The sequence below is a fragment of the Sorex araneus genome, chromosome 1 (assembly GCF_027595985.1).
Source record: "Sorex araneus isolate mSorAra2 chromosome 1, mSorAra2.pri, whole genome shotgun sequence".
Taxonomy (NCBI): domain Eukaryota; kingdom Metazoa; phylum Chordata; class Mammalia; order Eulipotyphla; family Soricidae; genus Sorex; species Sorex araneus.
The window spans coordinates 452,554,395-452,570,041 of NC_073302.1; the positions used below are offsets into that span (position 1 = coordinate 452,554,395).

Genomic DNA, 15,647 nt, shown 5'->3' on the forward strand with positions numbered 1-15,647 from the left:
CATAGGAATGCTTGGATGTGAGGTCAGACCACGTAACATACATGCTTAGGATGTGAGATCAGCCCTGGTCATACACACTAAGCCATGTGGCCAGCCCAGCCACACATGCTAGGACAGGCTTCACAGCTGTGTGTGGTGTTTCCCAAGGCTTTCAAGCACAGTGCAGGACTGATTCATTGCATCCTAGGGTCAACCTACGGATCAATGGGACGATACAGTCAGGTCTCTGAAAACCAACCATCTCAGGGGTTCTGGATTACAAAATGAATTCTTTGAAGGCTTTAATTTGAATGTGGGTTTGCCTGGATTTATGGGTTTGTTTCTTATTGTCTTATGTTTGGCTTATGTTCAAGCACTGTAGTACTGTCATCCTGTGTTCATTGATTTGCTTGAGTGGCACTAGAAATGTCTCCATTGTGAGACTTGTTGTTACTGTTTGGGGCATATGGATAAGCCATGGGTAGCTTGCCAGATTCTGCCATGTGGGCGGGATACTCTTGATAGCTTGCTGGGCTCTCTGAGAGGGGCGGAGGGATTGAACCCAGGTCCACTGTGTGCAAGGCAAATGCCCTACCCGCTGTGCTATCGCTTGGCTTATGTTCAATATAGAGTAAAAATTATTCCTTGTCTGATACATTAAAAACACCTCGGTGACACTGAAAAATGTTTTTTCTCGAGTCTGGTACTCATCACGCCAACTTCCTCGTCCTGCAGAGTTCTAAAGCGGCTCCTCTGACCCTTCCTCACTGGGTCACTAAGAGGCAGCTGGGCAGCCTGACGCCCAACCGCAGCTCAGGTCCTGCCCTGTTTCTGCAGCTCTGCCTTCCACCTGCTACATTTACAGCTATTTACACCCTGGGCGCCTCAGAGAAGAAAGGAAGGAACTAACTTCCTCGTCCTGCAGAGTTCTAACTTGGCTCCTCTGACCCTTCCTCACTGGGTCACTAAGAGGCAGCTGGGCAGCCTGACGCCCAACTGCAGCTCAGGTCCTGCCCTGTTTCTGCAGCTCTGCCTTCCACCTGCTACATTCACAGCTATTTACACCCTGGGCGCCTCAGAGAAGAAAGGAAGGAACTTGCAGCTCAAATAATGCTCTCCAAAGACAGTTCAGGGGAGGCCAGGCCAGTTCCTGCTACAGGTCCTCCCTTCCAGGACAGCTGCCCCCTGAGCCAGCTTCTCCACAGGGGAAGAGCACCACGAGAGACGAGGCTCTTGCCACGCTGAGGAAGCACCTCGACACTCAGCTGCGCAGTGACAAGGCGGAAATGCAGTCCTGGCACCACCACACTGGCCAGGCCACTCACTCTCTTCCGTGTAGGGTCACGCCTAGAGCCCTAGTGACTTCCAGGGACTGCTGACTGCTCACACACTCCTGTCCCCACACACCAGCCTGCCCTCACACCCATCCGTGCATACTACACCTGCCCCATCTGCCCTCGCACACCGGCTTCTAGACACAACGACCCCCAAACCTATCCCCTATACCTATCCATACACACACCTGCCCTCACACACCTGCCCTCCCACCTACCTCCACAAAAAACCCCCACACACTTAACCCCCACACCTACCCTCCCCAACCCTTTCTCCCACAGTTCCCCCACCTGCCCTCCACCTGCTCCCACACATCACACCTGCTCCCACCATACCTGCCCCTCCAGTAGCCCCCTCACCCGTGTCTCTGTCACCCAGGGTGGAGCACCATTACAAGGGCAGCACACAGACTGCTTCTGAAGAGAGGAGGATGAGCCATTGGGGTTCTGAGCTCACTTTGAGGTTCTGAGCTCACTTTGGGGTTCTAAGCTCACTGGGGGTTCTGTGCTCACTCTGGGGTGCTGCATTCATGCTGGGGTTCTGAGTTCACTTTGGGGTTCTGAGTGAACCCCACCACATGCTCCACACCAGGTTCTTTGGGAGGCTCCGACATATAGGAGGTGACAGAGTTCCCTCAGAAACTTGTTCGTAAGTGATGGTTGTGAACTTTTTTTTTTGTGGTTTTTGGGTCACACCCGGCAATACACAGGGGTTACTCCTGGCTCTGCACTCAGGAGTTATCCCTGGCGGTGCTCAGGGGACCATATGGGATGCTGGGAATCGAACCCGGTTCGGCCGAGTGCAAAGCAAACGCCCTCCCCGCTGTGCTATCGCTCCAGCCCCGATAGTTGTAAACTTTTAAGAAATTGAAATATGTTAAGTTTATGTTTCTGACACTCTCTCAAAATAGGAAGTTGGACGACATGGAGCAGCATTTTTCAGGGAGGCCACAGACGTTCCCCACATCACCACCTGTCACATGACCATCAGCTCCAGTGCATCCAGACATTGGCAGAGGAGGGCTGAGCCTGAGCCTCTGGACAGAGTCAAGTATAGGGGCACACATCACTGACACGGTCATGCTTAAGGAACCTGAGTGGGGACCACACTGCGTGTCACCACCCCACAGGTGAGGTTCCCCTCACTCCACCGGGCCTGCTCCCCAGTGGACCCCCACTGCTCTGCATGTCTGTTCACGGGAGGTTCTTGACAAGTAGCCTCATGGGACTGCTGGCCCCAGAGCATGCGAAGAGAGGGAGGGCACCTCCGGGGTGTCCAGGTATGTGGGGGAGGGTGCCTGTGGGGACCCTGTCAGCAGGAATGTGCTGCCCAGGGTCGTCTGCTCCCCGTGCCACCTGCCATGTTGTGTCTGCGTACACAGAGCGGCAGTGCAGCCTGGGCTGCAGGAGCACAGGACGGCCCAGACGGGCCTCTGCAGGCTGGCAGACACCCCCTACTCTGAGGCAGCCCTGGCAGACAGTGGCGGAGTCCCTGAGTTTGCACCGCAAACTCAAACTCAAAAGTCCTGGGCTCACAGCAGTCTCTCACTCCCTCTGTACCACATGCTAGAAGGTTCCAGTGGCTCTACAGCTCCTCTCAGCATCTCCTCTTGTACATCTCTTCGTGCTCACTGGGGGTGCCCCTCAGCGTCCTGCATCTTCCCTTTGCCAGGTGACCCTGGTGTGGGACTCAGGGCTCCCCTGCCCTTATGTCAGACAGGGCCATGGGCAGCTTTGCCGCACTGCCAGAGCGCCACTGGCCTTTCTCTGGACCCAGCTTGGAACAGGGATCAGAAAAGTGGTCTCAGGGCCACATGGACTCTGCAGGGCCCCAGGCCCCTAAGATTCTCTGAGCTGGCAGAATTTGAGCTAAAACCTGACATTTCAATGGGGGGTGGGCCCTGAGCTCACATCAGCATCAGTTCCATGTCCTCGTGGATGCGACCAGCTGTGTGAGCACTGGGAACACAGTGGCCCACTCCAAGTGCAAGCCACACCCTGGGTTTTAAAGACAAAATGAGAAACAAAAATGTCCTCATAATATTTTAAATTCATTATGAGTTGAAAAGATGATGATTTGGATGTAATCTGAATGAAGTACACTGTTAAACTTCATCTCACATTAAAAAATATTTTAATGAACCACTGTGAGATACAATTACAGACTTACAAACTTTTGTGATTACATTTCAGTCATACAATGTTCAAGTATCCATCCCTCCACCAGTGCCCATTCTCCACCACCAATATTTCCAGTATCCCTCCTGCCACCCCACCTCTTCTCACCCCCTGCCTCTGTGGCAGGCACATTCCCTCATTCCCTCTTACTCTCTCTCTCCTTTTGGGTGTTATGGTTTGCAATACAGGTACTAAGCGGCCTTCATGTTTGGTCCATAGTCTACTTTCAGCATGCATCTCCCTTCCGAGCGAGCCCTCCAGCCATCATTTACTTAGTGGTCCCTTCTCTATCCCAGCTGCCTTTGTGCCCAGCACATGAGACAAAGCTGTCACCTCACATTTCTGACTTGGACTGTCCACCGAAGTTCACTGTGATGCTGAACGAGGAGGTTCTGCAGTGGAAGCAGGACCGGAGGGAGCCAAAATCTGTGCCATGGAAGCACCATACCAGCTCCACGGCTTCACCACAAATCTCAAAAAAGATGCAAGTCAAGCCACAAAAACCCATGGCACAGAGGTCTTTGGGCTGAAAACTCTGGGGCACCCTTGAGAGGGGGCAGTTGAGGTCCCTGCCCTGTGGAAGCCCTGGCAGCCGCACGCACCCCCACCCCAAGGTGCCACCACGCTAACTATGCGAACAGCTCAGCTTCACTACTTCACAACTTACCTCTGCAGAACCGTGAAACCAAGAACAGTTCCAGGAAAACCAAGTTTTGGGCTGAGAACTCTGTGGTCTTGGAGTGGAGACAGGCAGCCTCCTCCCACCCTTACCCTGTGCTGCGGAAGCCACAGAAACAACAGCCACATCCTACAGCTGCAGCCAAGTAAGCACCAGCCCAGTCCCACAGTTTCACCATGAGTCTCTGAAGAGATATAAGCCAAGCCAAGCCACTGAAGCTTATTGGACCAGTTCTACAGATTCTGAAGTCCCAGGACACCTCCAGGTTCCAAAATACTGACAGCCCAATAGGCTGTCCCACCAAGTCAGATGGAAAAGTGGCACGAGGGCCAACTAAGCTCAACAGACAAAAATGATAACTCAGAAGGCTCAACTAGCAATAATGAGGGATATAACAATTTTTAGAGATTTTCTTCTACTGAAGTATTTTTTTGATAATTCAATTAGCCATTTTGTAGTACCACGCATTATGAAACAAATTATTTTTTGCCTGCTAAGGGGGTAGGGTTGGGGGTTGGTGGGAAATTGGGGACAATGGTGGAGGGAGTAGTCACACTGGTAGTGAGATTAGGGTTGAACACTGAATGCCAGAAACAATTGTATTAATGAGCAAGTTTGTAAACCATGGTGTTTAAATACACAAACAAAAAAGGAGACTTTCTCATTAAGGAAAAAGTTTATTTTCCATTTCTTTTTAGTTATCTTAATGTGGCAACTGGACAATGGAATGACCTATGTGCTTGCACTTTGTGCTGGGCAGTGGTCAGGTGTAGGATCTCTGGTCTGAGACCCTACGCAGGTACCAGACTGTTTAACACACCGTCATCCTTTATTTATTTTTTTTTCTTGAAGAGGAAGCAACAGTAGCTCAGAGCAGAGAGAGGGCAAAAGGTCTTACTTCCTTTTGCCATAGACTGGATGTCACCCCAGGCCATCTGCTCTATAGACCTGGGATGGGAGGGTCAGTACCTGTGTCCTGACTGTGCCTGCAGAGGGTCTGGAACTGTCAGTGTAGGCTCCCTGCAGCCACACGGCACCACCTCCTACCAGTTTCCTCAGTTCTAACTGCCTCAAGATCATCCATGATGAGACTAAGAATTTACCTTGAGGAACTCAACCCTGGAAATTGGGCAACTAAAATAACAAAATTTTAGTGAAATAACACTTCAGTGAAGTGGTTTTGTTGTTTTAGTAACTTATCTCATCCCCCCAGTCCTTATAGGAGTGAGCCTGGCAGCAGCTCACTAAATAGAGGCGGGGCGTATTGGCCTCTCTGTGTGGGAAGGGAGTGTGGCCCACCCCAAAGCCCCGACCTGCATGTACTCCCTTACCTTTGGGCTGTTCTGTCTGAGCCTTCAGAAGCTCTGTGCATTTTGTTTCTTCTTCCTGTATTTCCAGGCGAAGCCGGCATTCTGGATGAATGCTGTTTACCTGGTCAAGATGAAAAGAAACAGAAATGACTAAAAATTAAATCGTAAGAGGTAAGTCAAGCAAAACTCTATGCCCCCACATTGAAAACTCCCAGGTCTAAACTTCTTCCAGATGACTCATCTCACTCCCCTTCACGTTCCTAGCATGGCTATGTTCCAAAAGTTTCACTAGGAGCTACTAAACAAACATAAATCTTGGTAGAACAAACATATCTGTTTTTCTCAGCAGGAAAGCAAACTTACTAATGGACATTGTGTTAGTGGTGCTGGCACTGATTTGGTGGCACTAAAGCTCTTTAGTCATAAACGTTCACGATTCCAGTCCAACTCCATGAGCAGTTACTCCCCAGGCCCACCAGCTGCAGGTTGCATGCTCACTGCCCAACCGAGGGGATCACTCCATGTTAGAGACTGAGACTCACAACTGAAGCTGTATTTTGGAACTAAATATGAAGGAGCTTCTTACAAATTTGAGAGGGACTACAAAGAGGGGTTGGAAGTCACGCTGAAGCCCTTTAAACAGCAGGGGCCAGAGGATGGCAGGCTGTCCGGGAGCACTCTGCCTTCCCGAAGACCACGTCCTGAGGTCTGGTTCACACAGGCCCAGCCCTCTTCATTCCACTTGGATGGTCTCCTCGCCTGTCATTTACTAAAGACAGTTGTCCTCTGGATGTATTGGGGCCCTTCTGCCTGCCACTACCCTACTGCTAAAATAGGCCCAGCCCAGTTCTGACCAGGGTCCACTTGCCCTACTGAGGTACAAGGAAGAGGGACACGTGATTGCTTTGGACACGCAGTTCTCATTCTAAGAAAGCTCAAAGCTACTGGTTCCAAGCAGGTTGTCTTTCCCAAATGAGCAAGTCAGTGGGTTTGATTCCAGGACTAGGGACATCACACTGACTCAGAAAGGGAAAACTTCTATTACGGTATGAAGATACACCACAATCCTGGTGTCTTGCAGTAGGAGATGATACTTTAGCACATCCAAGGAATCAGAGAAAGCATCCTTTCACAAAAAAGCTCTTAAAAAGAAGTAAAGTTCCTAGTGATAAGGGGGTTGGGGCGTCGCTCAGGATGGAGGTACTGGGCCCTGAGTTGATGCTGGCACAGCACTGGTGGCCCCAGTAGCGAGGACCCCAAATTTCACAGCAACGGCGCATCCCACAGCACCCAGGAAGGAAAGGCTGGTGCCTCATAGGAAACCAGGGGGTCTGACCGTGGGGCAGGGAGGGGAGGCCGGCGCACACCAAGGCGCCCCCAAAGGGGCAGGAATCAGCAGTGGCTCCACAGAGACGTGAACTGTTTGTACGTAAACACGTTTCCAGTCCGGGGGATGCAGAAACTCAGGTGCTAAGTCTTTTGTTAAAGGTCTTCAAAGAAAAGAGGAAGTCTTCAAATGTAAACAACAAACTCATGCCCTCCTTTCTTTCGGCGCCTTAAACCACGAAAAAACAAGCCTAAGCGGAACGTTTCCGAGGAAACTTTCTTTGCCACCGCGCCTCGCGCACGCGAGCACTCAGGACGCGCAGAGGCGCAGAGGCGACCCGGACCCGCTCCAGCCGCGCGCGGGCCGTGAGGCCGCGAGGTGACCCGCCGCCCGCGAGACGCCCCGACCCCGCAAAGCGCGGGGGAACCCGCCGGCCCCGGGCCCTGCCAGCTCAGTGTCCCGCTAACCCCGAGCCCCCCGCCCGCTCCCCGCCAGCCCTGCGCCCCCAGCCCGCGCCCGCTCCCCGCGCCCCACCAGCCCCGTGCCTCGCCAGGCCCGCGCCCCCGATCCACGCCGCCCGCGCCCCGCCAGCCCCGCGCCCCCCATCCGCGCCCCGCGCCCCGGGCCCCGCCAGCCCCGCGCCCCCGGTCCGCCCCGCGCCCCGCCGGCCCCGCGCCCCCGGTCCGGAGGGAAGCGCTGCCCGACGGCCGCAGCTTTGGGCGGGGAGAGCGCGGGGCGAGCGCGGGGCGCGCAGGGGCCGGGCGCGGGCACTCACCGGGGCCAGGAGCCAGCCGCAGCAGGTCAGCAGCGCGGGCGGCAGCAGCGCCAGCCGCCGCATCCCCATCCCGGCTGCAGGCGCAGCAGCGCCGGGCACCCGCGCCCGGATCCCCGCTCGCACGCGCAGCAGCAGCCGCCCAGCCCCAGCGCAGCGCAGGTCCGGGCTGCTCCCCCGCCCTCCCGCTCCGCCTCCCGCGCCCCCCGTCCCCGCCCCGCGCCCCACCCCTGAGGACCCCCCCCCCCCGTCCTCCCCACTCCCCTTCCCACGTCCCCTCCTCGCTCAGGTCCCTCTACTGTGGGGACCGAGCCACCATCCTCTTCTTCCCCCATCTCCGCGCGGCCTCTGCCCTACGCGGTTCCCCCAGCTGGCTCCTCGCGTGTGCAGGGACTCCCCGCCCAGAGCCCAGCGCCCCGGGCCCGTGGGAGCGTCCCGCTGGCCCCTCCTCCCAGGTCTCTCCCCGCTCCTGGTCCTTCCAGGTAGCCCCCCACCCCTTTCTCTGTGCAGGCTCCCTCCCGTACTCCCTCCTGCCCTCCCCAAGCCTCCAGGATCTCCACCCTGAAGCACCCCCAACTTGGTGCTGAGGGTGCTCCAGATATTGGTGGTCGATTCCCTCCATTCTCCGTGGACCCAGCCAGGGTTCTTGCGAATACCCCGGTCTTTAGAGCCATGTCCCTGGCCCAGCTGGAGCAGGCTATTACCCCCTAAGTCAGGGGGGCCAGATTGGAGTAACTGAAAAAAACGTGTGCACTGGGTGAGGTGCAGAGTAGGAGGACCCCCCCACACCCCAAGAGAAATTAACCTGAACAGAAAGCTGGCGTGGGAGAGGCATGGGAACTGGAGTCCAGTCCAAGTCCAGGCGGAGGGACATGGTCTGGACACTACTGGCTTTAGGTCCTGCTTTGAGGACCTGGAACCCCCACACCCAGAGCTGCCGCTGTGGCTTCTGGGGCTTTCTGTTGCCACTGGTGCCCTGGCCCAGTGCTGCCACCAGGACAGAAGTGGGCCAGAAGAGCCTTTAGCATCAGAGTTGCTTGTTTTCCAGCACATGGGACAGCTGTAGGGATGAAAAGTAGACAGGTAGTCATCATTCTAATTTTGTTTGAAAATGATTGCTGCTTATAGCAAAGTTTAGATAAGAATCCTAAGAAACTAAGAACACCCTTAATCTTATGTTCGGCTGTTTAAATTTTACTTCATTGGCCTTATCATTTGCATGCACTCTTATTTATTTATCTATATTTTATTGAATCACCATGAGATATAGTTACAAGCTTTTATGTTTGAGTTATAATCACACAGTGATCAAACACCCATCCCACCACCAGTGCACATTCCCCACCACCAATATCCCCAGTATACCCCTACTTTCCCCCCTCCCCGCCTGTATGACAGACAGTATTCCCCATACTCTCTCTCTACTCTTGGGAATTATGGTTTGCAGTGTAAATACTGATAGGTTATCATGCTTGCTCCTTTATCTACTTTCAACACACATCTCCCATCCCAATCGATTCCTCCAACCATCATTTTCTTAGTGATCCCTTCTGTATTCCAGCTGCCATCTACACCCCCACCCCTCCCCCCCCGCTCATAAGGCAGGCTTCCAGCTATGAAGCAACCATCCTGGCCCTCGTATCTACTGTCCTTGGTTGTCAGTCCCGTGTTATGTTATTTTATACTCCACAAATGATGGCAGTCCTTCTATATCTGTCCCTCACTTTCCGACTAATTTCACTTAGCATGATACTCTCCATGTCTATCCACTTACAAGCAAATTTCATGACTTCAATTCATCTCTCCTAAGAGCTTGCATGCTCTCTGACCAGCCTTTCCTCCCTTCAACGTATCATTAATACCCTTCTAGCTATCACCATTCATCCATCCATGCACCCATTCATCCATCCATCTCTCACCTATGTGTCTGTCTATTCATCTGTCGCCCATCCATTATCTGTCTGGTGGAGGGCAGTGACGAAGACCAAGGTCTGGACATCAGAGCTATAGCTTGGGATCTGGAAATATTGACCCTGGGTCTGATCTGATAAACATCACTTTTGCTCATCATTTGTCACTGGAGAGGCCAATGAGCTTGTTAAAAAGCATCTAATTGTCAATGTGAACAATGAAACCTGTGATTTCTCCTCAGAGAGCCCCTGGAAGATCAGGATCGTGAACACACACACACACACACACACACACACACACACACACACACTCACACTGGCCTCTCCTCTTGGAGGGCATGTGACCAATGGATGTGCCATGTGGATGGAAGCTTGATACAAGGAGTTAGGGGCAAGTTGGAGAAGGCTCAGCTTTTCCTGGGAGGAGTCTGGTGGGAGGGGAGTTCCAGAACCAGGTGTGCTGACCACACAGGAAGGGTGGCCAGAGAGTGGAGAAGCTGCAGGGAAGAAGCGGGGAGACCAGAGGGAGGAGAGCAGGCAGGCCAGGTCCCTGGAGGAAAGAGGGGTGGGAAAGCTGCGGTGACAGCGAGAAGCAGACAGCCCTGCCAGTGCCTGCTGTATCTGGGGCATTTTTCATCAGCGCGTCTGCATTTCCCTGTAGTGTTGGCTCTGAAGTCCAAATGTGAGTCACTTTGCCATGCTTTTGCACCAGTAAGAAATTAAAATTGGCTACAGTTAGTCTGAGCTGCCCTGGGGACCTGCTCAAGGTCCTGTTGTGTCTGCAGCCGAAGTTGCAATATACACGGGGAGGCTGGGAAACCTGCCCCCTAGAGGCACCCTTAGCGCCTACGCTTTGGTTGGGTGGGGCTGTGAGGCTGCAGCTAGCATCTGTGGGGGCTGCAGACTCAGACAGAGCCCACTGGTGGGTGTCAGCTTGTAGACCTTGAAGGTCTTCAAACTGGGGGCCTCGTGTTTGAGCTGTTTTGCTAGCTCCTTGGTGCTGAGTGGACTGTTGCACCAGGTCAGCAATATGCTCACATAGACGTCTTCTAAGGGAAGGGACCAGGGCCACCTTCACGCTCCCTCCGGAGGCTGGGCTGAGTTCATTACCTGCTTTGAGCTTCAAATGAAGGATTTTCTGAGGGGGACTTTGTGGGGCAGGGGTATCATGCCATGGGAGCAGGAAGGGGTCAGAGGATTGAGATGGAGCATTCGTTCATTAATTTCAGAATTTTGCTCTGATATTTACCCAGTTTAGTGATCCGGGGCTGTAAACTAGCTTGGCGAGAGTTCTAATCTGGGTCTTGAACAATTTTGACATTTTCTGTTTGCTGAAGTTTTAAAACAAGAACTTTATCAATTTAAACAGAAGTTACTGCGTTTTATAGGCACGAGTGAGTGGAAATACACTTCCCTTTCCCTTTTCCTAACGTTTCTACTTGTGTTCAGTTTAATAACTTCTGTTCTCCTTCCACACAGCCCCAGCCATGTACCAGGAATCGTGGTACCTACCTGCCTCCCAGACCTTCCTTTCTAAAGTTACACACACACACACACACACACACACACACACACACACACACACAGCCCTCTTTGAGGATGGATAATTTTACCTCCCATTTTTTGTGCCAAGATTGTGGTAAGACTTAGGAATGGCCCTTTCTCCCCTCTAACTCCGTGAAGGGACATGAACTTCCTTACAGGAGGGTTATTCCACCACAGGGCAAAGCCAGTTACCAAAATTTTATCCCTCCTTTAGTGGCATTTGAGTTCTAAAACATCAGATGGGGATTGTGGATGTGGCTCAAGGGTGAAATGGATGTCCTGCTGGCTTAACCACCAGCACCACAAAAAGAGTGTTTTTGCATCAGGCAGAAGCTTTTCTACACAAACTATGAACAGGTAAGAAGTAGCTTGTGGTATGTTTCAGGAATCACTTCTGTCTCCTGTCTGCTCCAGCCCTGAGGTGCCCCCATGTGCCATGTTCCAGGACACACACATTTACAAATTGAGCTCAATGGTGCATATGGCTCTAGCGTAAAAGTGCCTTTTCCCTTTTAAAGCTGAGACAAATTACACACAGCATAGGACATACTCACTGACGATGTTTACAACAGGCATCATATGTGGAACGTCCTACAACTCTGGACTCTGTGACCCTTCACCACCTATAGGTGTCCACTGTGTCATGGCAGAGATATGGGATGCAAACAAATGTTAGGAGCTGGTCTCATCGACCATCTGGTGCTGAGACGGTGCCAAGAGAGGTGGCCCCTCCTGGCTATCTGGCGACATGCCCTTGTGTGAAACTGGCTGTTTGCTGTGTGCTGGGACCTGCATTACCCACTGGCCCAGGAGCCTCTAGAGTGTGTGTTTCACCACATCTATGCAGAACCTGCCACTGGCCGCTCACCTTCAGAACACAGAGCCTGTCAGCCCTTCTATCTCCATCAGCTAGAAGTACTCCATAGGTATCTATAGACAGAGCGGGAATGTGAGAAACGTCACTGAAAAGCACATTGCCAGGGCTGGAGTGATAGCACAGTGAGGAGGGCATTTGCCTTGCATGCGGTTGACCTGGGTTCGATTCCCAGCATCCCATATAGTCCCCTGAGCACCACCAGGGGTAATTCCTGAGTGCAGAGCTAGGAGTAACCCCTGTGCCTTGTGTATTGCCAGATGTGACCCGCCCCCCCCAAAAAAAGCACATTGCCTCCATTTCACAGAGTTCACAGGAAAACACACCAGGAGTTATAGAAGTGTGTTCTCAGCTCAAGAAGCTCACATTACAGACTAGGTAACAGGTGATTGGTGTTATATCAGAAATAGGATGAATGTGAAGCTGTAGTTTAAATACCTTTATGACACTATTGCAACTAGAAAACGCAGACCAACTCCCATTTCTCCTGAAAAATGTCCTTTATTATACTTGAGAGCACTTTAGCTGATTGTGTCCCAATGGCCATGGCCTGCTTTAATTTTCTTTATGTGTGCCCTCTCTTTCCAGCTTGTAAATGTATTTGAAGGAAGGTTAAAAATAGCACGGAGGGACTGGAGGACACTACGAGAGAAAACTGCAGCTTGAGGGACAGGACTGTCCTGCGCACGGGTCTGAGGGAGGTGGGTGCACCCTGGGAAAGGCAACTTTACTGTCACTGTGGAGCTCAGCAGGGCTCTGTGCACCCTCCACTCTGTCAAGCTGTCACCTGTCCAGGTGTTCCCTGGGGCTGCAGGCTTCTGGTTTTCTCAGCGGTGACACAGCAGGACACACACACCAGGCACTCGGCTCACCTGAACTAGGCTGTAACCGGCCTTTGCAGACTTGCTGAAGGGCACATGGATTCCCCCTGCTAGTGCACAGACTGGCATCCACACAGATCTCCAGACAGGTGGGGGCGATCCCCACTACCTAGCTGCCAGCTGCTGGGATCACACTGACCCTCCTCCCTGAGATATGCTTGGGGGGTTCTCAACCCAGATCTGTGGTAACAACTAAGCGGCAGCCTGCTCTGACCCCTGACATCAAGCGACTTCTAAGCAGGGTGACAGGGAGTGTCTGGAAACACTGTGTTTGGGGATGGTGCGGGACTATCTGGGAACACTGTCCTGGGATGGTGAGGGAGCACTTGGGAGCACTGTGTCCTGGGTAGTGAGAGCACCGGGGAGCACTACACCCTGGGGTGTGAGGGGATACATGGGAGCACTCTGCCCTGGGACGGTGCGGGAATGCCCTGAGACTGTGAGGGAGCACCTAGGAGCACTCTGCCCTGAGATGGCGAGGGAGCCCTGGTGTTCTATCCTGGGGTGGTGACAGAGCGTCCAGGGAGAACTCTGGGGGAAGGATTAGAGACGCAGGTGTTGAGGTCATGGTCAGTCATGAATTCTAGGACCATCACCGCCACTTCCGCGGCCTTCCCTGCGTCTGTCGGAAAGCCAGACCTGGGAGAGATGGGTGCACGCGCTTCACGCGCTCCTCCCAGGAGCACTCTCAGGTGGGCCGGCAGAGCTGACCTTCCTCCGTTAGGTCATTTGCCACCCCGAGGGTCAATAGACTGGCCCACAATGGCTGCTGCTGGGGTCAAGCCTGGAGCCGGGCCTCCTCTTCCAGCAGCCGCAGCAAAGGGAATTCCATGGCTTCAGATCAAGCCCTTGCCTGCCCACTGGAGATGGAGCCCCTGGTGCACTTTGGAAGCCATTAGTGCGTATAGACTGACCGCTGAGTCTGCTACCAACATGCATGCGAACCCACAAGGGTGAACTTGTGGCAACACCAGGAGTCTCACTAAGCTAAAGCTAGACCAACCAGGCTGAAGGGGTCCGTTAAACACAGTCCATTAAATCAACAGATTGATTTATTGATCAATCTGTCGTGTCATTTCTTTCCTTTCTGGCGCCAGAGACTACAGTAGGTAAAAATCAAATTCCAAATTATTAAGAAATTATACCTTTAAATTGGATTACTGATTTACTCAATGATAATTGCTCAGGTTATTGGGTTTATACTTGGTTTATGATTATGCTGTTTCATATTTTTATGCATGTGTTTGAAGGGGATGGCTGAAATGAAACCATGTCTTATGCTTACATACATTTTTTTGTTGGTTGTAGGGTCAGGCCACACCTAGCCGTGCTCAAAAGGTGTTGTGCAATATCAAATCCTGAGTGTTACACATATGTATTCTACCATTTGAACCACATCCCTGGGCCCTTTAATAAGTAAGTTCTAATTTAATTGGAAATAGCATTTTCAAAAGAGACTTTTATAAACAGAACTGTAAGGAAATGAAAATATTAGGAGAAATATTTTCTTATTGAAAGGAGAGAGAATTGGATTGGGGGTAGGTGGTAAAGTGGTTAGGTTACACCTGACTATGTCCAAGACTTATTCCTGGCTCTGTGCTCAGGGGACTGTGTGTGGTACTGGGGTTTCAACCAGGATTGGCTACATGCGAGGCATGTGCCTTAGCCCCTATACTATTTTTTAGGACCCTAATTGGAATTCTTAATCTAACTGCCAGAAAATATCAGGATGTTTTATTTATTTATTTTATTTGCTTTTTAGATTTGCATTTTATTTATTTGAAAATTTATTTTATTTTATTAAATAATTATAAGTCATAAGGTTATTTATAATTGAGTTTTAGACATATAGTATTTTAGTACTAACCCCACCATCAGGGTCAGCTTCTCCTACCAGTGTTCCCAGGTTCCCCCCCACCTCCCAGCTGCTTCTTGACAGGCACATTTTAAAGCTGGGTGGTGGTCATTTGGATCTCACGTTTTCAGTGCTGTGGATAGGACCTATATTTATACCACTCCCCCACGTTCTGGTGTACCTGAGGCCACTGACCCTGCTCCCCTAAAACTTCTGGTCCTCATATTATTCCCCACCCCCTTGGTTTTTTCCTTCTATGACCTTTTCCTCCCAATACTCTGGAGTCAAAGGTTATCTCAGCATCCTCCAGCCCCCTTTATTATACTGCATTCCCTCACCCAGTTATGTGGAATGTTTTCTACCAACAGACTCTTATCTAGGCAGAAAGCTCCACAGTGGGGCAGGTTAGGAAACCCTATAAACGCCGACTTGAGTGAAGGAAGTGCCAATGCTGCCCGGGCCCCTGTGCTGCCTGTGCTCTCGTGTGCTGCCAAGCTCATGTGGTGCCCAGCACCTGTGTCGCCCACATCTCCCGTACTTGGCATGTGGACTTTCATACTTGCATTATAATGTCAGGATGTGTACTGTGGCTCCCTCTCCACTCTGGAGAAGTCTGTGTTCTCTCTTGAGCACATTGTTCTTTCTCTGTGTCTCCACTTCCTCTAAATTTCCAAATAAAATGTTATACTTTAAAACAGTAACAAGAAGTCTCACAATGGAAACGTTACTGGTGCCAGCTGGGACAACAGTGCTACAGTGTTACTATACTTTAAAAAAAGTCAAATTGTATACCATTCATACATACATTAGATTTTAAAAAGTAAAAGAATGTAAAGCATTCCCTACAAATGGCAAACACAAGATACATGAAACAAAAACTAAAGAAATTTCTCATGAAGTCAAAAGCAAAAATTGACAAGAATTATAGTTGAAGACTTCAATATTGTATACTCCCCACTGCATGGGACATCTAGATAGATGAGCAGCGAAGAAACGAATGTGA

The 15,647-nt window shown here is 51.5% G+C and overlaps 1 protein-coding gene across 2 annotated transcripts in view; it reads right to left on the reverse strand.

Annotated features, from left to right (window-relative positions):
• VIPR2 (vasoactive intestinal peptide receptor 2) overlaps positions 1-7,735 on the reverse strand; it is a 59,630-nt gene extending 51,895 nt beyond the window's left edge. For both annotated transcript variants that reach the window (XM_055140969.1, XM_055140968.1), the window contains exons 1-2: positions 7,583-7,735; positions 5,502-5,601 (exon numbers count right to left, since the gene is read on the reverse strand). In XM_055140969.1, coding sequence (XP_054996944.1) covers positions 5,502-5,601; positions 7,583-7,651 — 169 coding nt within the window. In that variant the 5' untranslated portion in view covers positions 7,652-7,735. The remainder of the gene's footprint in view (positions 1-5,501; positions 5,602-7,582) is intronic.
• Between the last annotated feature and the right edge of the window lie 7,912 nt (positions 7,736-15,647).